General features: G+C 44.7%; 1 protein-coding gene across 1 annotated transcript in view; it reads right to left on the bottom strand.

Moving 5' to 3' along the window:
• UNC5C (unc-5 netrin receptor C) overlaps positions 1-26,342 on the bottom strand; it is a 97,820-nt gene that overhangs the window by 6,471 nt on the left and 65,007 nt on the right. The window contains exons 9-16 of the mRNA XM_017745108.1: positions 25,940-26,131; positions 24,351-24,695; positions 21,325-21,412; positions 11,637-11,805; positions 9,511-9,744; positions 4,347-4,496; positions 3,948-4,112; positions 126-304 (exon numbers count right to left, since the gene is read on the bottom strand). Of these exons, the coding sequence (XP_017600597.1) occupies positions 126-304; positions 3,948-4,112; positions 4,347-4,496; positions 9,511-9,744; positions 11,637-11,805; positions 21,325-21,412; positions 24,351-24,695; positions 25,940-26,131 (1,522 nt within the window). The remainder of the gene's footprint in view (positions 1-125; positions 305-3,947; positions 4,113-4,346; positions 4,497-9,510; positions 9,745-11,636; positions 11,806-21,324; positions 21,413-24,350; positions 24,696-25,939; positions 26,132-26,342) is intronic.

Raw genomic sequence — 26,342 nt, 5'->3', positions numbered from 1 at the left:
CCTGTGCAGTCAGCCTGACCAGCCTGTACATCTGCTTTCAGTGGGACTTTCACCAGGATGTTCTTGCACATACCTTCCTCCCTAGGAGCTTCCCTGCCTGATCACATACAGGCAACCCTGCTCACCTGTCCAGTTTCAGCTTGTGGGCCAGCATCCGCCAGTCATGGCCCCTGGTCTGGGGAGCATCCAGGCTGCTGCACAGCTTCTGCCTTATCGGGAGCGGGATGCTGAAAGCACTGGGCCCTACGATGGTGGTGATGGTGCCTGCTGTGTCCATGGGAGGATAATCGATGCCAGTAGGTTCCTGAGATTGAAAAGGCAGAAAAAAACCCATCAGTTTTGTTAATGGGTAAAGAGACAATTGTAGAACTACATCCTCTGAACCTCAGGGCTTTTACTTGCAGCCCTCTGCTACTCCAGTAAACGCTGACATAAACATGCTAGTCCGCTGGAAAAGAGAAATATTTATAATCAGCTATGGGTAGACAAAAGATTGTTTTTCCCTCCTCTTGTTTTGGAGGGTGAATTTTACTATAACTGGACAAAAAGGCCAGCTTAATTAATCACTTACTGGAAATAACAAAAGATCAGACACTTAGACAAATTTTGGAGCAAGTTGCTACTACTAGAGCAGAACTGGGCTTTCCTGGCATGGTTGAAAAGACCCCCTTCCCAGCATATTCCCAAGTGTCCCACCAAGCCAGCACCAGGCTCACACCACTGACATCCCTCTGGGAGCACCCAAGCCCTCTGAAGCCTCTGATGCTGTGCAGACCACAGACAGACAGTCAATACCACCCCAGGCACAAGCTGAGCCCTCATCCTCATGCAGCTTTGACTCTGAAAATAGATGGAGAGCATGCAGAGCTCAGGGCAGGGCTGGGGGTGGTGGGCGGCAGTCATTGCCCCCTCTCCCCAGGACAAAGGGGGCAGTGTGTTCAAAGGCAGTGTGGCAGCAAGGATTTCAAGGGAAAAGTCAGATCCAAAGCCAGCTTGTCCCCTGCAGGTGTGGTTTTGATGCTCTTTGATGTGGTCCTCCCAGCTGGAGGGGTCCCCCTGACACTGCTGGTAACACTACTGGGAATAACAGCAGTTGGCTCTTCTGGGCAAGGATTTTGCCTTCTCATTGGCCTGGATGGATTTAGTGCCTACAGCTGGTAGCTGTAGGACAATGGTAGCTGGTCAATTTGTGTGGCTGGGTTTGTTTAGGAACAGCGAGGTCCTGCTGGGACCATGATGGAAAAAGCAGCAAACGTGGCTGGGTCTGCCCTTGTGCTTCTCAGTCTATTTCTCAATTTGGTCTTCTTTTCTAGTAAAAATGGGGAGCTGCTTCTCCTCCCCCACTGCCAAATCACAGCCCCAGGCAGCCAGAAACACTCATGCTAAAGACTTGTCATTAAATGTCGATTTGTTTTCTCCTCTGTGGACTGTCTTGTTGCTTAGTGTCAAACTGGCTGTTGGGAAGGAGCTGTAATACCTGAAACTGTCTTAATGCCAGGCAGCTCCTGGCTTAAGTCGCAATCACAAACCCCCTAAGGAGTTCGCTGGAGATGCTCACAGTCCTGTGCAATCCCTGGTTTATCCCCCAAAAACGTATTCAGAGATGGAAAGGGGGGAGCCAATGTCCACGAGCAATGCACAGAACTAAAACTTTTGCCTCCACTCTTTTATCTACACCAATTAATTCTCTTCCACTGTATAAATATGATTTTTTTTGCCTTTTTTTTTCAAAGACATGGCATTTTAGGCAATCAGTGAAATTTCTAACCAAGGAAGGTTTATGCCACACTGTAATGCCCTCAATTAACATGTCGAATGTGGCATCTGTACTTGGGTGCCAAGGCTCTGCGTCACAGACTGCCTGCCCCAACCCCACTGCCCCACTGCTGCTGGGCAGCAGGCACTGCCCAGGAGCCAGGAAAAGGACATGCCTGACACTGGTGCTGCATGCAGGCTCACCTTCACTGGGAGATCAGAAGCAGCAGTAGTGTGGTGACAGTGCCATTGCAGGCAGAGAACCTTTTCTTTATATTCTGGGCCAAAGGACACAGGTGCTGTCCTGGCCCTCAAGGTGGCCTGCAGCCCCAGGGGCTTCAGGTTGCTGCAGAAGGGGCCCGGGTATCTGTGGCATTGCCCTGTGGCTCTTCTGGGTGAGTATCAAGAGCACAAGATAAAAAGAGGGCTTCAAAAATGAAGCATGGGAGACCCTTATCAATATTTTCCCCCTGCTTTGCAAATGTGTGTGTTTTGGTACTCACTGCATTTGTATTTTTGAAGTCCCAGTGGTAGACACTGTATAAAACCAGTATAAGACAGTTTAATCTGCAGAAGTTTTACATCCTTTGCAGGGGACTAAAAAGAAAGCCCATCAAGGGAGGATGCAGGAAACTGTGTTTCTAAATTTTTATCTCAGTGTGACAGAGGCAGAGAAACAGATCCAGCAATAAAGAAAGATGCCAGCAGAGTCCTGCAATGCCTAACCACTAGCTAGATACCACTAGCCTAACCTCAGAAGAAAATGTGAGGAACCACAGCTATGGTTTCCTGATGCCTGGTCTGATGTTTTTATCATGCTTCTAGAGGCATACATTGGTTTCCAAGTTGCAGCTATTACCCCAGACTTATCATCAAATCTCTGAGTTTTAGGATTTTTTTCTTAGCTGACCCTATACTCCAGCTCTTAGCAGCCCAAGGTCCTCCTGTTCCTTGCTGGAGTTTGGGAATATCACAAGGTGTCAAAAACAAGGGGCAATTTTGCAGGAGGCAGCCTTGATCGCAGTGGTATTATTCACTCCCTCTATTCATCCTTGATGGATAGGATCACAGCACAAGACAAGAATATTGTCCTGTTCCTTCTGAATCTATTACCAGGCCCTATTACACACAACCAGCTGAAGATGATTATAGTGTATACTCGCATTTCATTAAAGTTACTTTCAGTTCTTTCTCTTCTCTGTGAGGTTAAATTAGTGATTACCTCAATGCAGTACTTATTACAATAATTGTTTATGATGCTTGTTTTACCATCTGTCCTTAATGCTGTGTAGTCCCCAGATGAATCTGTAACTTTACACCGACTAACCAAGCAGATGTTAGGGGTAATGGTGCTCGCTGTCAGAGCGCTACAGCACAAGAAACTTTTGTCTCTGCTCTTGCAGCCCTTCCCCAAGCCAGCCAGCAGTAATTGCTGCCCAAGAGTCTGCTCCTTGTAGCTGCCAAGGATAGCAGGGATAAAATGCACCAGCACATTTGCTGGAGTCAGTGCCACTTCACACCTGAATATGTTGCTGCATCTCAGTCCTGAGCTTGACTGCCCCAAGGAACAAAAATTCTCCAGGTGCTACATAGCACTGGCAAAGATGTCCCCAAACTTATGATAATATTTCTTCTGGAAAATGTCAGACATCAAAAGAAAAATTGCCAAAGACAACAGTCAGGATTCGTAGCAGTAGCAAAATATGAGGAGAAGACTTTACTGCAACCAGCCCATCTGATATTCCCTATTGCACAGCAGCTATTATGTGGGATCAGAGGGGAGTGGCTCACGGAACATACAGCACTGACAGGGAACTCTCTCTCCAGGGAACTGTCAGGCATGATGGGTCTTGTGGACTGCCAAGGAAACAGCACCATGTAAGCTTCATGAGATGTGCTAGGGAGTGGTAGGCAAAGAGCTCCTCCATATAGACAAAGAAAGGCAGCACTAGTAGAGAGATCAACGCTGCTCTCCTCTGCCTTGAAGGAGGGATGCTTCCTTCCAGATGAGAGAAACTAAGGAAAAATGCAATTGGAGATACAAAGCAATGACTTAATCCATTCTTTAGGTCCATGCCAGCAGTCAGGAGGAAACTGGAAAGCACTAAAGAGCTAGCAATGGGAAAGGTCATACCTCCTTGGCCTTCCCACATTCCTGCAGTTGGACAGAAAAGTACACAAATATCATTTACCTCTGAGACAGAACAGTTGAGCTGGAAGATCTGTCCTTCTCCTTCGACCTGCCGCACACAGAGCTTGCACACCAGCTCCTGGGTATTCAGACTGAACCTTTCCAGTGTGAAGGTGCAGTGCAGGTTCCTCTGACATCCACTCCAGATGTGGTAAAAGGGAATCTCCTGCAGGAGGAAAGCAAAAATGCATAGTTAGGGAGGGATGTGGGGCCAAGGCATGGATGCTGTATGACCAGAGACTGCAGGCTCCATGCTAAATGTGACTGCAAATGGTCCAGGGAAAAAAATGTTCATGGAACTACAGCCCGATTCCTGGTGTTTTTTAAACACACCTGTGTGTGACAGTATTTCTTTAAGCCTCACTGCTAACATGCAATGTGAATGTTTTGTTATGCTCACCTGGTATTTAGCCAGCAGTTTGCTCTTCCAGAGAGAATGGGCAATGTCATGAATGGAGAGACGGAGGTTGTGGGTGCTTCCCTTAAAATGCAAAGCTTTGGGCTCCTCCAAAAGCTGCCCGCCCATCTGCTGCTCAAGTTGGAGGACCTCCTGCAGTATTGCAATAAAAAGAAGAAAGTGGTCAGGTTTCACCAAGACAGCACACTGCTCTTCTGAGTCCTCACGATTGTCTGCTGTAGATGCTGTAACTTGTGTAACACAGATTAAGAGAATACACAGGCACTGCGAAGAATTGTGTGTCCGTGTGAACTGCATTAGTGGATCTGATAATAACCCTCTCGCCTCCTTCATCCAGAAGCAGCCCAGCAGTGATGCAGGCACCTCTCCCCCGGGCAACACAGTGTTCACTCACATGTCCTGTAAGCAGAAGCTCAGTTCTGTGCTGTTATATGGAATGCAAAGACTTTGCATGCAGTCACTGTTTGAGCACAGAAATAGATCAATCTTCCCCATTGCTCATCAAACTGGACAACTAATGGTAGCTTGTTTTTGGAAACTCTAATTTGTGTAGGTCCTGCTGACATGGGACCTGTGTATACCACTGGTCTTTCAGCTCGTGGCCTCCTGACAAAGCACCCCATGACAGAGCAGTACAGGAGATAACAGACACCTGCACCGACACTGTCCAGCAGGATGGCATGGGAACAGTGCAAAACACTGCGACGGAGCATTTTGTGCAAACAAATACACAGGTTCAGGGCTACTGAAATATTGATCACATGATTAAAAGTCAGCAAGCCAAGGGTCTGGTCATTTTCTGAAGCTAAATATAAGCTTGTAATTGACCACAGTGGAATGTTGCCTACAAACAACCTAATTGTAGACCACATGGAAGAAGCCAAGTACAAAGGCAACTCCATGAGACCCATTAGAAACCAACACAGCCAATCTCAGTCACATTTAATTAAAAGAGTCAACCAACTAACCAGTCTCCTGTGGCCAAAGACAATCACACACAGTGGGGGTGCTCAAGGAACACAGGGGCACGCAAAACCGGGATACCGCCCCAGGCCAACTAAAGGAGCCCCCATTTCAGCTAGCCTACTCCTGACCACTTTCAGGGAGGTAGTAAGCTTATAACAAAAGCATCTGGCAGATCCTGAAGCTAAAACTATGTTCTTTTATTGGCCATTAGAGGAAAAGAAACAAAATCAGAAAACCTTTCAGATTAAGGTTATGCCAATGAACCAGTTACAGCTTCTTTCCAGTGCCACCTAATTACTTCATCAAGATGTCTAAAGAGCAATCGATAGTAATTATCTGATTACCATAGATCTTCATTATGTTCCAATTACCTCCCTGGAAGGTCCAGAAGATGACTGGTGGAACTGTGTGAGCTAATTGCAGATGCCAGCTCTCAGGCATGCGGAGCCTGGGTGCTGAGGAACTGCTCCTGCCCGTGCTGCACCAGCTCTGGGAGTTGCACTACTGTGGGGGGAAACTGCAGCATGATGCTGCACCATCCCACCCACCAGATCTGGGTGTCTAGTTTTAACATCCCACTTCTGGTAGCCGCCCTGGGCCACAGTAGCCCTTCCACATGCTCTAACTGGTGGATGCCAAGCAGCCCGTGCTTCTCCCATGCCACTTAGCTAATTAACTCAGAATTAATTTGGAGCCATGGCTTGCACAGCCCTTCAAATGCTCTGGCTGGTTCCTGCCATACAGCATTTTTTTAGAGCAGTGCTTATCCTGCTGGCTGGCCTCTCTGTGTCCTCCTGAGCCAAAACCTGAGCTGCATATTGCTCGCCCCATGCTGAGGTGGCTGTGGTCACCCTGCCCATTGTCTCTGATCACCCTGTGAGGCAGGAGTTACTTCCTAGGAGAGGGAGCTGTGTAAGGCATCACTCCATCACCCGTGACACCAGAACAGCCGCAGCCGGGACGCCCTCATTAAAGGGGCACAAGCAAACAACGGTGTTCAGTCCAAGCTGTGCCTGTCTTCAATAAAAGGAAAAATAAGCATTAAATAACAGAGAGAAGATCACAGGCCTATTGTGCCCACTTTTGGGTGGTTTTTTGAAGAGAGTTACTGTGCAGCACAAGACAGCTCGGGGGATGTCACCCTGCTACAGCCTGAAGTCCTTCACATGCCCCCAGGGAGGCAGCTGTTTCCATGTGTCTGGCTGCTCAGCCCTCACCAGGCTGCCACACAAAGGTCACATACCTCAATCTCAAAGATATACATCAACAAAGAGAGAAAAGCAGCTGGATTTCTTTATAGTTATCATATTAATACTTTTTTTCTTTCCTTTTCTTTTTTTTAACCGTGGACATCCCCTTTAAAGTGCAAAAAATTAGCCTTAAAAAAAGAGGCCAATGCTCAAGGTCACAACTCCCCTCACCCTTGCCCAAAAAGCATTTTTGTGAGCACCCCATCCAGGTGGCTCGGGACCCTGCAGGGCAGAGGATGGTGCACGTGTGATCAGCACCGAGCCCATGCTGCTCCATGGCCACCAGGAACCTCACTAAGCTGCTCCCACAATAACTGAGCCCTTATTGATGGCAAATCATTACACTTCCCTACTGTACTGCGGGTGCCGGCAGCTCAGCTGCGAGTGCTTACTCTGCATGATGAGAGGGAAAAGCCTGCTGGATAAACACCGCACTGTGTTTTATACTGCAACTACTTGTCTTCCTTTGGTGGCTGTTAAAACACATTCAGCATATGGCACACTCATTCCTAGTTGTAAATAATAACAGAATGCATTCGGTTGTCTATTAAAAAATGCACACAATCCCCTACAAAGGCTCTTCCAAAGCTCAGACAATTCAATATGGGAATATTGCTCTTCCCTACCCTTGCTGTGCTTTGCCCAGAGCAGCCAGCCTCAAGACACTGAGACATTGCAGCTGGTGCTTCACCTGCTGCTTACAACTTTTCTTTCCTCTCCGAAATACTTCTAACCTCAGGATCTGCTGGCCCAGCCCTGTCTGCACGCCTTGTCCACACACCCAGTGGTAACTGCCTGGTGAATGCCTTCCCTTTGGCAATAGGGCAGTGCCAAGGATGCCCTCCCAGCATGGCAGGGGCTGCTGCAGTACCAGCTGCTGTGAAAGCATGTGCCAGACACCCCAACCTTTTTTTCTTCTTTCTAAATACTCATAGATTGAGTCTACACAACACCACAACACCGTCACACAGGGATGTTCAGTACACACTGGTTTCATTTACCAGTTCATATACGCCTGCTTATACAAACTGCTCCGTAGTCAGCCCTTCCATCTACATCTCTTTTACTCATCTACAGCTGGTTTACTACGCTTCTTTCTCCTCAATCTTCTCCTTCCCCAGACCTTACGCATCCAAAAAAGTGCAACTCATGCATTCATAAGAGTCTGTGGCCAGCAAGTACATGCGCTTGTCCTCCTGCAAACCACCAGCTAGCTGGGTCTTGAACCCCATGGGTGCCCCTCCAGTCTTGGGGTAGACATGCCAAAGAGAAAGAAAATTAAAATGCATGAACTTGACGTTAAAAAGCAGTAGGTACTGGGATGATGGCCTCCTGACTTTGCTCACCTTTCCTCACTGAATTGCAATCTCACTTTGGGGTCTAACTGCAGCAGGATCCCAAGGACTGACCTGTTGCCCTCCCAAATTTTGACTGCAGCTTCTCAGGTGAAGGATAGTCCCCCCGTGTGGCTCTGTGCCTTTCCTGATCCCTTCTGCTGTCGCACTGAATTGGATTAACTTTACCACACAACTCTCCCCACAGTCTATTAGAAACAGACCAACAGCTCCTGAGTAATATTTAATTAGATTCCTCAGCTCTGACTGCATTAGCTGGCTGGAGAAGGCCCCTCCGACTCACTTATTATTACCCCAGGCCTTGTCAAACCCATGGAAAATTGTATTATGCAGCACAGGCATAAAATCACCAGGACCTTTGAAGTCTGATTGCTATGAAAGATCCTTTTCACTTTTTTTTTGGTTTTTTTTTAATAGGAAAAACAAAAGGGAAATCGGACCAGGGAAAAGAATTTTTTCTAAAAGGCTGGTAACACCAATGCAGTGACAGAGGCCTAGTTCCCAGAGGACAAAATCATGCTGAAGTCACCAGGGGCCTGCTTCAACCCTTATACTTTGTTGCCTTTCTTACATATAAGAGTATCACCTCAGCAGAGCCTAGGCAGGCAAAACTTGATATCAGATAGTATCAGGGAGAACAACCAAGTGTGCTGCCCTCAGTGATGGAAGTCACTGTTCTGAAAAACACAAACAACTCCCAGCCAGTGCATGTGAGTTTAAATCCCAATAATTCCCACGCAGACCTGGGTAAACAAAAGCTTGTACAGCAGCGGGATGACTCTGCTTAGTCAGGCTTTGAAATAATTTTGCTGCAAAGAGGCATTTGTGAAGTTGCACTAATTACAACTAAAGGAAAAAAACCCACCTTCTAATAAACTCTGTTGTGCAGTTGGAGCTACATATTTCATGAGTGCATCTATTATAGATACCGTCTGTATAAATACAGGTGTTTATAAAGAGAAATAGCAAGTCTTGTTACCTCTCCGCTCATCTGTATGTAGTGAGTGTGTGTTTGTGCGCATGCCAGAATTACGCAGGGAGAGTAAGGTTATCCAGTCAGGGATAGCAGCAGCTTTGGTTTATTCCAGTTGCGAATTCCCAACACAAAAAGCTGCACACGAAGCGGTGTAATAAAGCAGTATGAAAGCAGGCAGTGATTAACAGGCCAGAAGCTTCTTCTATCATTATCAACTATTTACAAAGAAGCAATTATATGTTTCTCCATCTCTAGGGAGCTGGCACTTAGCATTAAAAATACATGAATAACGAATGAAGCCCTGTGTACCTTATGGCCTTTTAATAATGCAAAAACCTCAGGATTCAGGATATGATACAGGTAAACAAAGGAAAAAAGACTGGTGGGCGGAAAATAGTGTGAGATCCTTATGCAAAGAACAATTTATAGTGTGGGGGTTCAACTGTAAAACAGAACCTTGCTGTCAAGCTCTTATTCTAATCAGAAGAATAACCCAGGGAGCATGAATACTTGAAGCAGAGGGTCTAGTCACTGCTATGACTGCAGTCCTGTGACGGCTGGGGAGGGAGAGGGAGAGCAAGCAAGAGATCAAGAACCACCTTAAGAGCATCCTGCGTGTCATCGAGGCAGTAGACCCGGATGCTGTACTCCAGCGAAGAGCAGGACAGCGGTCCAAAGATGGCCAGTTTGAGACGTTTGGCTGCTGCCTTGGTGACTGACTGTCCCACCAAGGCATAGGTGCTGAGGGTTTCTGTCAGGATATGGCAGGGCTCTGGGTCCAGCTGGATATAGCATGGGGTGGTGAAGTTTTCCTCTCCGACCACCACCACATCCTAAGAGAAAAAGAGGCCAAGTTACAGCATGTGACCCCTCAGAGCTGCTCTCCTTTTAGGCAGCAATGCCCCTTTTCAAGCTTGGATGATGCAAAAAGTCCTTGCTCTTTGCCCCTTAGATTAATCAAGATCTGTAAGTCCTGCTTTCAGCTTTTCTCCTGTGTAGGCACAGAGAGCAGATTTCTCTGGGGTGCTGGTGGCACTGTTGGGGGTCAAAAGCTCCCGCTGTCCTCACTCCTGCTTTTAAAGCCCTGGCCAGAGTTAGGCAAATAATGAAAATATCACCAAGATTTTATTGAAAGAGATATTGCACAACTAACCAGTTGGTGACCATGACTTAGCATCAGTAGTCTCAGGCATGCTGAATAAGTAACTGCCCTTCACTTCCTAAGCATGACAATAAAGAGTTATAAAAACTCAAGGAAGGAAAGTAATCTCTGCGATGGCCAAATACCACATCTACATGAAATATCACCTGCTGCTTCCTCAGAATAATCCTCCGTGATGAGAGTGCAGGGTGAAGAAAAAAAATGCATACTGCCTGAATGCAGATGACCTCCCCACCCTGGGCATACAGGAAAACAGCTCCCCTGCTAATTTCTCCATTCAACCCTGCATGTAATATCCTGCACGCAACACAAGGTGCTCTGAGTGGCTTTGAGAGGGAGCAGAAATGAAATGTCAGCAGCGGGTGACAGCCGCCTCTTGCAAAGCCACTAAGTGCCACAGGACGCTCAGCACAACTTGCCCACTTCATCCCTGCTGCCGGCAGCTCTGCAGCACAACGTACACATCTGGCAGCTGAGAAGAGTGGGCTCAGCTGGCATTAGGCATTAAGCTTGGCTGCCTTAGTCTCAGGAAAGGCAAGCCTGCTGTGTTTGTAGTGGTGGCACAATCTTTTTGGAGGGCAAGGTGCTGCAGCACAGGCTGCACCTCCTCCATGGTCATGCTAGCACCTGGCTCTGTCAGGAGGTGCTGCCCCGAGTGATGCTGCAGGGGTGTGCAGGAATGTGTGTGCACACGTGTGTGTGAGGCTCAGCTTGGAGGAGCTGCTCCAGAACTGACAGGAGGAAGAGGGTTGCTGTGTGATGGCCAGGGACCCCATGGATGCTGCACTCACACCGGGGTGTGTGCACAGCTGGCAGAGCAACCTCTGTCAAGGGCAGGAGGAGGATGGGGTGAGATGAAGAGGTGCCAGTAACATACGGACACAAATAAGGAACACACGTGTGGTGCCAAGAGTCGGGCTGTAGGGTGCAGATTAGCTGGCGAGACTGAGCTGTGTTTGCTGCACGCTCCCTCCCAGCAGGAGGAAGAGCCGGTGCCACAGGCAGGAGGGCAAACACAAGAGGCTTTTGAAGACAATGCTGGACATGGCACTTTCGCTGCTGTCAGCCCAACTGCCTTCAGAAGCCACCCTGACCTTATTAAACTTGCCAGTAGGAGAAAGTGTCCTCGGCCAAATTAATTATGAGACCAAACTGGTGGCAGCAGGGACCTAGGAGCACAGGGCTGGAGAGGAGGGCTCTATCAGGATGGCCCAGCCTTGCTGAAAGCATCAATTCACGCTCCAGTTACAGTGGGAAGACTGTTTTGCCACACTGCCTTGGGACATTCTCCTGCTATGCTACTGGCAAGGAACCACCTCAGGCTCCCACCATGGAAAACTGCTAGTACTAGGAGGTGCCAAAGTGCCCCAAGGACAGATCTCTGCATGGGCACTGGGCAGCCTAGACATCTAGTGTGGAAGGGCACTCCTGCCTTCATGTAGCAGCTGTGTGCCTTACATGGAAACCCCAAAATACAGGCATCCAGGTTCAGAAAGGCAAATAAAGGACCAGCAGAGAGCCCTGCATGCTGTCAGCACACAGGCTGGAGCTCTGGAGCCTCACCTCCCACGGTCCCTGGGCAGCCTGGTGCTTCAGCTGGATCTGCCAGTCCTCTGTGTTTGGCTCTGCGCAGTGGTGCATGGTTAAAATGACGGGCCGGGTCAGCAGGGCTCCTGGTGGGCCACAGCTCACCACTGGTGTCAGCAGGGTTTGGCTGTCTTCTACAGGAGGCCTGATGAGGAGACAGAAAGATGGACACATTAAGTGAGTTGAAAAAGACAAAAAGTTTCATTTGGGTGGTGAAAATAAAAAATCCTTCTATTAAAATAAAAAAGATTGTGCAAGCAAAATAGGTGGTTTTGGTTTTCCCTTTATTTTTTCTAAATCCATATTTATTTCCATTTTTGGTTTGTTTTTGTGCCAGATAACTCTCATGTGTCAAAATGCAGGTTTAGGAGTCAGAAAATTATAGGCCACATTTGCTGAGCATCCTCCACTCTGAAGGATCCTTGCAAATGGTATGCAGAGGCTTCATTTCACCCACTGCCAAAATGCGGTCACTGCTGCATTTGGCAGTTGTTCAGTAACACACAAAAATGAATGGTGGCTCTTGTAGGCATCACTTGTGAGAATTATTTACTGTCAGGACAGAGAAAACTGAAGAAGAGAGGAAGACACTGAACTAATAAGCATGTGAACATGACTGAAAGTGGCACACAGCACATCTGAGATGTGCAGTTTGAGTTCTGAGTCATCACCAAACCCACTGACACTCCATTTTACTTAAAAGGCATTCAGATTCACTAGAGTGGCTATTGCAAATATGCCTGCAGGGAACAGGTGTCACTGCTGGTGAGGAAGAAAGGGTGAAGGGATGGTAAGGAATAGTGCAAGGGTAAAACACACTTGCAAAGCGCAAGATTTCTAGTGATTACGCCGAGCTGTTCAGCTAAAACCACAGATTTTATCCAGTGTGCTTGCTGCCAGTCACTAGGAATGGGTGTTCTGGAAAATCATATGAATATTTAGGATACACAACATACACTGAAGTTTGAAAATAATAGAGTGTGTGGGTGTGTGTGTATGCACATGTGTGCAAGTGCAAACCATCCCAGACCAACCGCTGAGGAGCTTAAAACAAGAGGAAGCATGAGTGACTGTAACTATCCCGACATCTGGTATATGACAAATACAGCTGAATGTGCCTCATCAACTGCCTCCCTAAATAATAGAGGACAAATTCATGATCCAGAAACCAGCAAGAGGGAGATTAAAAGCGTTCAATGTGATCTGCACTTAAAATCCTGATCTGCCCATAGGACCTCACGTGCTCTGCTTTGGCTAAGGGTTCAATCCCATCCTGCATTTACAAATACAGGTATTCTGCATTAGACTAAGGGAAATTATTTGGGACAACATTGTCGTTTTTTTCTGCAAGTCTTCGCCTTTACCAAGAGAAAAAAAAAATAGCTGTAATCACAGAATCATAGAATATCCTAAGTTGGAAGGGACCCACAAGGATTATCAAGTCCAACTCCTGGCCCTGCACAGGATTATCCCCAAGAGTGACACCAACAGCCTGAGAGCATTGTCCAAACTCTTCCTGAACTCTACTGGCTGGTGCTGTGACCACTGCCCTGGGGAGCCTGTTCCAGTGCCCAACACCCTTTGGGTGAAGAACCTCTTCCTGATATCCACCCTAAACCTCGTCTGACACAGCTTCAGGCCATTCCCTCAGTCTTATCACTGCTCACCACAGAGAAGAGATCAGTGCCTGCCCCTCCTCTTCCCCTCAGGAGGAAATTGTAACTGCAGTGAGGTTTCCCCTCTGTCTCCTGTTCTCCAGGCTGAACAAAGTGACCTCAGCCACTCCTCACACAGCTTCCCCTCAAGACCCTTCACCATCTTTATTGCCCTCCTTTGGATGTTCTCTAATAGTTTTATGTATTTCTTATATTGCAGTGGTGAAAAATGCACACAATATTCAAGATGAGGCCACACCAATGCAGAACAGAGCAGGTAATCTTAGATATAACATTTTCAAGGAGGCCAAATCAGGACAGAAGCTATTTTTGATACCAAATTTATCATACCTATTTTGGCTATTGCAAATATATGTCCATAGGACTAATCTAATTTTGTCCACCTTAATTCTCCCTGCCTATCCCATTAATCTCACAGAAAATGAAAGACAAACTTTTGAGAAATCCTTTTGCAAAATGGGATGAAGGCACTTTTGAAAATCATCCCTTGTTGCTACAAATGTTGTGGAGGTTTTTGTAACATTTGAGAAAAAAAAGGGTCTGGCATTGAAAAATTTAAATCTATGCAAATCAGTAAATGCAGATGATATGCATCTGTGGAAATTAACTGATGAGTTTACTAAATGACTTAACAATGGTTTCTGAAAATCCATGGACTGGAAACAAACAGCTGTGATATAGATGTCTTTCAAAAAAGATGTAAAGTATAACAATCTGGACAGCTATCACGTATTGTGCCAGCTATTTTAGCCTAACAAACAGTACACAAAATAAATGAAACACTAGCAGATAGAGTACCTAGTCCAGCTCCTCTTGCATACCGCAGGGAATCTCTGGATTCAGATTAAAAAGATGAGGTATCACTATTTTTCAAGACCAGACTGAATAAATAATTTGACAGTTTTTCACTAGAACATTCCTTCTTTTTCTGACTCATTTACATTGGTTTTTTTTTTTTTTTCATAAGAAGCAACAAGAAGCCTAAAAAACACTCAGAGTGTGTCAGTGGTTTTTAGTGGTCATCAGCCTTGGGAATTGGTGGATATTTGAACACTCTCCTACAGTCTAATTAAAGAAATTTCAAGAAACATAGTATCTTATGAGAAAGATCTCTCAAAATTACAGTATTTGTATGGACAGATATGACCAGGTATAGACTTAATCATCTAGTAAACCTAACTTCATCTAAAAGTACTGACCCATGAAAAAGAAAAGAAAGAAAATACAAGTTATCATAGTTTTTTGGACTGAATTACAAAACAAGCAGTCAGAAAGAACGTAGGAGTGAATATATCATGATTGTCTTAAAAAAAATTAATATGGTGCCTTTTAGGTGAAAAATGAGTTAAAATTGACAAGCACTGATGCATGAAGTCAAAAAACCCCAAAAGGTCATTAAAAGAATATGGTACTGATAAATCATACAGCCTGAAGTTGTCTCCAAGTAAAGTTCAGTCACTGCTTTGTGCCAAAATGTTTTTAACTGTCAGATTTTAGGACTCTGATGAAGGGCATGATTCTGGGCTGCAACATTTTATAGCTGATTAGCACAAGTATAAAAAAATTACGCAAAACTCCAAGTCAGGATGTGTTGCAGACTGAACAGTGAGAAACTGAAATGGGAGGTGGATACAAGCATACAAAGGACATGTTAAAAATATCAAGGCTTAATATTTTCTCCCCATGTTCATAAGCGTCTTTGTCACCAGACTTTGATGATTTATTGCCAAGTGGATGAGCTATGCATGGTCCTGACCTGGGTATTTATGATACAGGACAGTCTGATTAGTGAAGAGCAGAAAAATGGGCCATAAGGGTGGGGGTGCTTGACTTTACAGTCCCAAATTCCCAACCAGGCACACATCAGAGACTGGCACCTACAAAATTACTGAACACCTGCTGGTCCTAGTGACTCTCCAACATTCACCTCATGCAGATAAACCTTTAAAAACTGAGATATAACAAGTTGCAGAGAAGTTCTCCAGTGATGCAAAGTGGGTCACTGTCACTGCTGAGGTGAAATCCCAGCTCTGTTAAAGTCTATGCTAAACCTCTCTCTGACTGTTGTGAGGCCAGGATTTCTACTCATGACGTGGAAAACACAGTCATTAAATTTATAGGTAACAATTAATAAGGAATTGCTGCAAGTAACAGCGAGAGCTAGAAAACAATGCCGAAACTCTAGAGAGGGTAAAAATATGAGTAGGAAATAAAGCCCTATTACTTGTACAGTAGCTGATGCTGGAGCAAAACAAATTCCAAAGAGTTATTTAGTAACAAAGAAAGCAATAAAAGTGAACAAGATTTCAGGTGAGCTTGCTGCAACACAGCAGGAGTCAACATGTAAGGTGACACAGTGACAAAAAGCAAATCTGATTTCTGGCGTTGTATGGGACAAGACATGTCAGAGCACATCACGGTGATATTCCCTTTCCTCTCCAGCTCTAACATCACTGCAGGTAGCAGGGTGTTTAGGGACTACCACAAGATCTCAGAAATAAACACCTGAAACCCAGAGAAATGAGGCTAAACAATGCAATGGCACAGACAGCAGAGAGGTGCCCAATGACAAGGGACAGGAAAAACAAACAAAAATCTCTTGGCAAATATTTTCTTGCTTCTCACTCTTTCTGATTTCCATTTTAAAACAAAAGGATTATGCCTTACTGCAGCTAATGAGAACAGAAACAGATGCAGTAGACAAGATAGATTATACAAGGGATATTAATTGTTCTTCCTCAAAGCATAAACCAACACTAATTCATGGAATTAGTAAACAACAAATTTCCCTGAAGACAAGTTATTCTGTAGTCACTCATTACAGGCAATTTTATTCCTTCTCCTGAAACAGGTGATGCAGCACCAGCAAAGCCAGGATCCCAGCCTAGAGGAGCATGTGTTGTGACCAACACTGATATTTATGTGTTACAGATTGCGGGAGATCCAGCACAAACAGAGACACAGGGGACCATATAGAAAAAGGAAGTTAGCTCCTCTAAACCAGAAAGACCTATGAGCAGACATCACCAAAACTGTGGGCTATCTTATAGGCTGCTAAGAAGAATGAAAAAAGAACCCCAAACCCAACCCTCTACAAAAACCCCATCAACATGGGCTTCACTTTAGGCTTCCAGCAGTCTCGGGACAACTTATTAGTGGAGACAGGGCACTCAGCTGTATTACTCCAAAAACAGAGAGATGTTTTTGTTTTACAAAGATCTGAGACTAAAATTCAACTCACTGTTTAGCATTTCTATTAAAAGGCACTAAGAGTAACTGAAAGGTCTTCAGATATTTTTAGATGTTTTTCCATCCCTCAGAGATTATCAAGAACAGTCAACTTATATTTAAAAGCACACAAACTTTTCTTCACCATCTCTGGTCCCTTCACAATCAAATTTGTGTTTTTAATGGGATTACTCATTGGAAACCGCCTCCCTGTAATATGCCAGACCATATTCATTAAGGTAGCTGTCAGACAGCAGATGTGAGCACAACCAGATAAATCTCTGCTCCTCAGTGGGACTACACTGTGTTCCCTGCCACCATGCTCCAGGCAATCCCAGCAGCTCAGGAAGCACGGGACAGAGCAGGGAGAGAGGAATGGCTATCGCATAGCAACAGATGGCAACCCTTCTACACAGCTTAGCCAGAAGTTAGAGGGAAGATATTTTATTCCTCCTTTCATTGCTGGGGCTTTATTTTTTAGTATGTGTTCTTTTTAAGTTTCAAACTTAATATTCTAGACAAAGCCTGGTTCTTCTGACAGTCTATCTTCAGAAGAAAAATACAGTGAAAAGTTTGCCTTCTACTTTTGCTCATGCTCTGATCTTTTTCATGTTGAATTTTTCAATTATAGTGAGTGGCACTTCATGAAATTGTCTTCTGGAGTTGCAAAGTAATTTTGTTTATGCAACTGAGATAAAGAAGGAAGGTGGAGAAATGAAATGTGCAAGACTTCAATTTCTTTTACTTCACATCGCTAAGCTTAAGGTTTACTGGTGAAAAAGTCAACACTGCTCCTTGGATCATGCTCATTGATCAGATGCTTGACTTTATATTAAAGTCTATGCATACATTATGAAGCCGTTGATACCAATCCTGGCAAGGCTCACCTTTTCTCTTTTAAGGTAGCTAATTTGAAATTTGCACATTTATGTGTGTCTTCCATCAAGACCTTCAGGAGTGTTGCTTGCTCTGTTCTTCAGGGCTGTCAAATTTTGTGGGCACAGCGACATCCACTCTCATTTGGAACACCTCCTGTGTGATGGATTATGCAGAAGTGTCCTTCACAGTGCTGTATCTGTTTTGTGCAGTTCCTGCCTCTGATTAGAGTATGCAAGAGTAGCTCCACCTAAAGCTGTGCAAGCTCAGCAGGGGTTCACAGAGAACACGGGAACTGCCACAAAAGATAAAACCAGTGGTCCATCAAGACCCAGACCCCATCTAGCACTGACCACTGCCAGATGTTTCTTAAGGAAACACAGCTCCGCTAATTTAGCTCACAGCAAGATTTGTTTTTTAACCTGAGGCAGTCCAGCAAATCTTGGACGTTGGAGGTTTATATTCCTATTATTTAACCCTTAGGATTAAATTACAGATTAATTATATAAATTACTCAATCTGTAAGACCCAGGCTCTCATAGATGCTCATGGGGACAGGCTCTTGCCAGGTACCGGCCAACATAATGTGCTGATTTTACAGATGAAACCACCACTCAGCAAGGAACTCCTTCTTGCAAATCTCAAGGTTGGTGACACTTCCCCAGACAAAGGGAGAGAGCATCTGCTCACCACTGAAAAAGACACTGATCTTCAAGACAGAAACCTGTCTGATAGCTGTGAAATAGGGTTGTCATTTTTTCAGGTACGCATATATATATATATGTGTGTGTGTGTGTATAAACATATACACACACATATATGTGTGCAAACACACACCCATCTATAAATAGATATCCTTTTCCTCACAGTAGGTGCTTCATAAAGCCCTTAGATCTTTTCATGAGGTCAACACACCAGCCAGGGATCAGAAGCTGGGAGTTGCCTGGCATCCATCCTGCCCCAAATGACAGGAAGAATGAGGGTGAGCTTGCAGGACAGGAGCAGGAATAACACTCTCCTGGAGTATCAGTCCAGTAAAAGAGAAACCCCAGTGTGCCACGAGTACACTGACACACTTAGAGAAAACAATTGCCTCCAAGTGGTGTTTACTGCAAGCTATCAGAACCCCAACTCACTGCAGAAGGATAATGCTTTTAGGGTGACCTTCCTGCTCTCACACGCTTTGATGGATATGAAATGGAATAAATAAAAGCTCTCCTAACCAATCTGCAAGGCAACACAAAGAGTGATACTACTGGGTTGTGACATCTCCCAAATTTCTGTACTACAGCTTTCAGAGACTAACTGGGGAAATGTATTATGAAAACAAAGGAAGGAAAAGAAAAGGGGAATGTGCAGGAGTCTGAGAGATAACATATTTTCTGTTTCAGCTGGACTGTTCAGAAGTAGTGTCATATTTCTACAAAGTGTAAGCTAGATCTTAAGTTGCCAGAGGTATGTGAGCTGTGGTGGTGACCCCTCTCTGTTGCTGCTCTGGCTCTATTAGGGTGGCACTATGGAGACCACATTCTCGCCTCATTGGTAGTTGTAGTATCAAGGAAAACACCGCCTTCATTTCTGATTATAACACACATTTTAAAATTTCCTGTGTGTCCCCTTCCAAATAACATCAACACATAACAGGACTTTTCAACCCATACACATTTGCACAGTGCTCATGAAAATAAATATAGGGTCTCACAGGGTTTGTTAAACACACTGCAGTTACTGCCTGGCCACAAAAGCAAATGTCTGCAGCTAGTCCTTGCTGGGGACTCTCTGCTAGAGTGCTGCAAGATTGCAGTAGCTGACTTAAAAAATAATTACGCCACACAGCAACTTGTGGTACCCATATGACTCCAATTGTATGAAGCAACATCTGTGTCCCATGCTGTCAGAAAAAGAAGCTTTGACTGAGCTGTAGCTCTGCTACAGAAGTGAAGTGTCTGGTAACCCGTCCTGCAGCAGGAGACCATTGCAGCTGGGTGCCACCCACCCCACTTCTGCTCCTTGGCACCTGGGGAAAGGGGGCAGGTAACAGGGGAAGATGCTCCACTTCTGCAGTGTTTAAGCCCTTTATAGAGAGTATTCAGGTCTGAGTGATCTAGACAGCACCCAATGAGCTCCATCTTAAATGTGCCAGAGAAGCTGCTTTCCAAGAGCATGAAGAGCCTGGTGTGCTTTCTGAAAAACAGCCACAGATCAAATAAGCAGCTGGACTCTGGGCACTCAGAAAGTGACTGTAACCACAATATGATGAGCCCTGCTGCTCCAAGGCAGACTGCTCTGCTCTCCTCTCCTAGGAAAAGAAATCACTTCCAAAATCTTCATTGTAAGTGAGGATTCACACCATTCTATTTACTTCTGCATGTGTCCTTTGGCATACCTGCTCAGTTTAGCAGGCAGCACATCTCCAGCCATGCTTTTCCCAACACAGGTTAACCTATCCTTCTATCCTCTGCGTGACTTGCTGAGTTACAGCTATCACAAAGCATGCAGAGACAGCTTTATGATCCTTGAAGAAAATAAATTAGACAAGTATGTGACATTAGTTGTCCACAGCTCCATGAATAAAGTAACAGGGATTCCCTCCATAACTGGCTGCAAAGAAAATAATTACACATACAGCACCTTCTAGAAATCAAATAATTTTTTTAAAGAATTAGGTATTTTAGAAAGGGAGATTTAGAGGCAAGCTAAATAACAGGGGATGCCATCTGATTTTTTTTTCCTTCTTAAGGAAAGAGTCTTTGTTCAATACTGTTTGGAAACGTCTTTAAAACACAGCCCAAAGTAATAAGAATATAATCAATACTAGCTATGAACAGAGACATTTTTTCTGTAGCTGCAATTAGCCATTTTCAAAGAGCAGCTGATGAATAATGTATGCAAAAGGGTGGGTGGAAGGATTACTTAATTTTTCTTTAAGCAGATTATTTTAGCTTGGGTGAAAGACTACCAAGCTAAAGAATAGTGTTCAATATCACACAGTGTATAAACAGCTGTGGCTTAGCACATAATAAAAGCTATTAAGAGGCTGAGCCAAAAAACCTATCTAGCTACGAGGAGGAGAAAGAGGCAAAGCACCGTGTAATGACTGCCTTAGCTTCACATTTGCCATTCTGCCTTTGCGCACACGAGTCCATTCTGCAACTAAGATCTCACCTTTCTCTTCATTAGGGTTTTCTAAATGGCTCCAAATGGTATTTTGGCCTTTTTGTAAACAATTTTTTTTCAATTTCAAGGCTGCCAGATCACATGCCAGTAGACATTAGGAGCTATAATATGAGCTGGCCACACACTCAGGTAACAGGAGACAACAACGGTGGTCACCCCAGCATTGGCTCTGGGTGCCCTTGGCATGCAGTGTCAGGGGCTAAGCAGCAGGGAGGTAGAGGATACCAAAAGCTTTGGCTCCATCCTCTTCACTGCATGGACTAGCCAAGCCCATGAAGAAATTCACCTTCACTCTAAAAGGAGAGAAGATTTTCCAAGTCAGCTGCTCAGGCACCTGTCCCTCCACTGAGCTGATTTGTCACCTTTCTCCTCTGCTCCCTTATCCTTTGTAGCACAGGTCTTTATCAAGAGGTTACTTCACACCTTCTCTGCTGCACAAACTCACGCTGGCACATTGTCCTTGCTCCTCTACAATTCAGCATCCCCCCGGCCTGAGGGCTTGCTGCAGAGTGCAACACTTGGTTAGAAAAGCAAACGTCTGAGCTGGGTTTGTGGCAAAGTTTATCCTTGGCTTTGCTTGCATTTACGTCCAAGTCAGCAAAGGGCTTCAATGCAGCAGGCTTTGCATAAGCATTATTACCACAGGTCCTTAGTTACTACATTTCCCCCCTCTATTAATGCACAAGGAAATAAAGGCAGTTTTTTACCTCATGTTCTCCTTCCTGTGAACTGTCAGATACATTTCATAGACTCTTCCTTGTGGAACTGCTCCTGCTGGGATCAGCAAGCTTACTCCTGTCGAACAGAAGAGACACAAAAGATAAGATGGAGAAGAAAGAGGTGAGTGGGTCTGTGAAGAGGAGTGACAGGAGAGGCAGAAGATGAAGCCTGCACTGCCAGATTTTCAGCCAACCTCACCAGCAGACTGTACATGACCTCAGCAAGATGGGAGAAAAAGCATTTACTGTAACCCTGGTGTCTCCAGTCTCCAGCAGCCTGTTCTTATTCCTCTGCACTGAAATATGGGAGCAGAAAAGAGGATTTTCTTCCATTTCATTTTATTTAAAGAGCAGACAGATGGTTACCCTGTTGCTTACCTAGTAAAATGATGGAAAAACAAACAACTCTGACTAAAATTTCCAACAGCTGTAATGAGACATCTCTCCCATGGCAATTCTTACTTAATTAAGATCAGGAGAGAAAAGCAGTGGAGCACTGTCCAGGAAGCAACAAGAACTAGTTGTTTCCTGAAAGATGGCTTCTGTGTCTGGCATCCTGTCTTTTAATGCACTCAGTTTCTAGACTGCCAGGGAGACAAAACTGGGCTTCCTACTTTTGAATGTGCCTAGTCCTGTAAAGTGGCTCAAAACTGGGGTATCCAACCTTGAAAAAAACGTGGGCAAATATGCTCAGTGTCCTTTTCAATAATGATTTGCTGCACACTTGATTAAAAACCACTGCTCTTACATTACTTCCATTTAATAGATGTCTTGTCTCTACAGAACAAACACGGCCCACCAACTGACTATTTCACTCTGCTGGACACATCTCAGCCAGCTCTCTTTGAAGATGTAGATTAGCTGGAAATCAGTGGCAAGGATTTGCATACAGTTATTACTACATAGCTGAAAACAAACCTAGAGGAAGATTATTTACATATAGATGTGTCTACACTAGAGGGACTTTATAGACACTTTGCATGGCCCTGGCATACAAGGTTTGGTTACACTGGAGACCTCCTGTGTGCTGGTGTACAGGGCCTCAGTCCCACATCAGTTTTGAAGGAGAGGGGTCAGCTAGGAAAGCATTTTCCACAAATGCCTTCTGGCACTTGTGTCTTTACAGGCCTGTTACAACCTAACCTGTGCATGCTTGCAGCTGTAATAGGGCAGGTGTACTGCAAATGAACAACTTTGATCATACCCTGAGGAGTACAGACATACATCTAGAAGCAGCACAGAGGCATACAAGGTAGCAGCAGACAGATTATTTTATTTTACAAAATCATTACTTTAATAATTTTGAAGGAATTACAGCCTCAAATGTTTTTTTCTTTACAAATTGACATTAATATACGTGAATTAACTGTGACTAATAGACTTTGCTGATAATGTGTACCACTGTGGCATAAGAAAACTGAGTATCAATATCTGTCTTCAGCTGCTACTTAAAAAAATGTGAAATCCAAGATTGTATAGCATGAATTTTCAACATTGCTCATCAGTCAGGACCAGATTTATTGAAGCAGTTCAGCTTTCACTTAAATTGAATAGATATTTTCACTTCCCGTTAGAAGAGCAGGATTATGGCTCCCACCACTTTTGGCTGCTTCATGGGCAGTGTGGGACTCCATCCTGGAAGGACCAAACCACCCAGGTCCTGGGCCACCTAGGCATTTTGCTTTATCTATAACATCCACAAATAAGAAATGATCCAGCAAAGGTGCACGGGAGAAGGGTAGGCACTATCTGCTTGGTGAGGGCACTTGCTGTAAAATGGCCAAGCTGTGAGCTGCAGCCTCACATGTACTGTAGTCCTACCTGAATTCAGAGTGAAATTGGGCAAGTGTGTTCCTGACCACTCTGCAGTGGTCCCATATGTCCCACATCAAATGCTTTACATATTTGATTCAATTTCACTTTAGATATTAATGCTGCTCTTCAGCACCATGCCAAACCCACAGGAACCATCTAGGTGCCGAACTTCCTTAGAAAGAACATCAAAACTTCATGTAAGAACCAAGCAGCAGCACGGCTCTGATAAAAAAAATCTGTCTGAAAGACCTGAGCTCTTTCAAGGCTGCCCAAGAGCTCCTTGGATGCTCTAAAATTGCCTGCTGGTGCCAGGGTGGCCTGAAGGGGCCTGGAAGCCTGACTTTGTGCTGTGTGAGAAAGATTGAGCAGCACGCTGCATTACATCAACAGGCCCTCAATGCTCAGTCCCTCTCTTTCCTAGTTGTAAAGGAAGTCAACAATAAATACAGGTAAAAAGCCTCCCAAAAATAGTATTCTGCTGTCCTACTACAACTGCACATAGTCTGCAATGAATTGGAAGTGGAGCAACCAATTTGTTTTTAAATTAATTTGTCCTCTTTTATGTGCAGTGACAAAATAGAGGCTTACTGTATTGCAGTCCCTTTTCTAGAACCACATGAGAGGAAAAGGCGATGCTAAATTGCACTTCACACAGGGGAGCTCTGAAGCCTTGTATGTCTCAGAAAGTGGCTAAGAGCCCTGCAATATTCTGTTTAGAATCACGGACTCATTTAGGTTGGAAGAGACCTCTAAGATCCTTGAGTCCAATCATTAACCTAATACCATCCTGTTCACCACTGGATCACATCCCTAAGTATGACTTGGGAGAAGAGACCAACCCCCACCTTGTTGCAGCCTCCTTTCAGGTAGTTTTAGAAAGTGATAAGGTCGTCTCTCAGCCTCCTTTTTTCCAGGCTACATAACCCCAGACCCTTCAGCTGCTACTCCTAAGACTTGTGCTCTTATAGTGAGGGGCCAAAGTCTTCCTCAAGCCTGCAGTATTTAAAAGGTGGCCAGGACTTTGGGTGGAAAATATTTTGAAGTAGTTTGGTAGATGCAAATGAAGGGGGGGAAACCCTATCTGTTTTGATCAAAGAAAAGGCAGAGTCCCACATATAGACTTTTCTTCCCCACATAAAAGCAAGCTAACACCATTTAAACCCACGAAACAACTGCACCTTTAAGCCAGCATGGCTTACCTGAATTGGGAATTACTAGGTGGCCTCCTAAGGAGTTGAAGGTCCCAAATGCGGTGCATGATGGGTCAGTTTGCCGAGCAAGGCTCTGGTTCTTCATGTTCAGGGTCTCACTCTCCAGCAGAGACTGCGTAATCTGTGGGGATAGCTTGGAGGAGAAGTCAGAGAGGTCATCCTGGGGAGTGACTGCACCGGAGGTGTTATAAACCTTGATCTTCAAGTTGGGGAGTGGGTCCAAGATTGGAGAGTTGGTCATTGGGATTTTATCAGAGACATCGTGCAGGGCGTACACAGGACCCCTGTACATGGCTGCAGCAGAAGTGAGGTCTGGTGGCACTGCCAGGAGGTCTGCAGTGGACATGAGAAGGAAGAACCATATTATTTCTCTGTTTTGATGACTTTATTCTGAGCAACAATTTGGGTTTGCATTCTGCATTTTGCCTTTCATTCCAAATGCTCAGATATGCAAAGTCCCTGAACCTTCATCTCCATTTCCATGAATCTCTCCAGCAAACTCCCAGGGCTCATATTGCCCCAGCTGCTATGGAATCCAATTGCCATACAAAATTACAGCACGTTTCTGCTCTGAAGAGTTTTCACTGGGATTGTTTTTCCAGGCTGCACTCAGATTTCAAATATGACATGCTTAGCTTCAGGGCAAGATGTTTTCATCGCTCAGTAGATCTGCTTTTAACTAAGAACCCCTCCCTAAATGCTATGTGACAATCACTAACCAATTTATCTAACTGGCCTAAAGACAACATTCTTGAAATAAAAGACACAACAAGCCTATGAAGTCATCATACCCACGACTCCCTGCAGTGAGGGATTAGTACCTGCATCATACTTTTTTCAGATTTGTTTTAAAAGTTTCTCCAGCAAAGAAAACACTTCTGCTAACCTTACATGTGACAACTCTCTCGTCATCTTAACTCTCACTTTTGATTTATTCTTCTGGTGCAGATATTGGGAAAAAAGAGGAACATTTCAGCCTAAATAAGTATCTTGATAAAGGCACTACCTTTAGAGTGTTTTTTCCTGGCCAGTGAAGTGAGGAAAAATACCAAGCTGTTACGCACCAGTGATAAAAATATTCGTTATTAAATGATGTTCTACCACAACTTCTTCTACATTTTCTATTAAAAGCACAGTACTTCTCAAACTACTATTTATACCTGTGGAGACAGGGCATAGGAAAAAAAGCTATTAGTGAAATAAAGGGGAGGGAGATGTGATAGAATTACTGTAGTATCACTCCTGTGATGCATCCTGCCTCGGTTGTTTCTGTCAGAGCTTTGCCTTTGATTTAGATTTGAGCTGGACCTGTACTTCCATAAATGTGTCTGAGTTTCACTCTCACACTCATGTTTTCTCTTCAGAAGTTAAATTCATCTGCTTTATACTCTTGAGCACAGCTGACAAATGCCACCACGGCTTTCGAGCACTTGACAATCAGAAACAAATGAACACGACCTTTCTCCCCTTTATCAAGTGTCAACAGGCATCCAGTGATACCATTCATGCAGCCCCAGAAACCCTAACCTGATAGCATCTCCTTGAGTTGGTCAAAATGGAGTGAAATGTCAACTGACCTTGCCTGGCAGCCTTGATGTTGACAGGCTGGAATCCCCCGTTTAGTGCCGAGGAGTCAATAATATCCGACTCAAAGTCACGGTGGTTCTTGCGATAGACAAACAGGGCCACGACCACAGAAATAGCCAGGCACACGATCACGGCGATGACAATCCCGACATAGAGAGCAACATCATCTGAGTCAGGAGCAGCTGCAGGGAGAGAGGCCAGGAACCTTCAAGAAATGTCCTCCTCACAGGGACTTTCAAGAAAACACGTCCTTATTATTCTCGTTTCCTGCAGATATTTACTGCCTTTTTTATAGGCCAATTTAAAATCCATTTCCAACACCATATAGCAGGTCTATGCCCTTTTGATGGAAAACAATCTTTGATTTCTCTCTAACTTGTATTCTAACTCTTT

Source organism: Corvus brachyrhynchos, unplaced genomic scaffold (genome assembly GCF_000691975.1).
Source record: "Corvus brachyrhynchos isolate BGI_N302 unplaced genomic scaffold, ASM69197v1 scaffold249, whole genome shotgun sequence".
Classification (NCBI taxonomy): Eukaryota; Metazoa; Chordata; class Aves; order Passeriformes; family Corvidae; genus Corvus; species Corvus brachyrhynchos.
The sequence above is the reverse complement of the archived record's forward strand: the minus strand, read 5'-3'. Positions and strand labels throughout refer to the sequence as shown.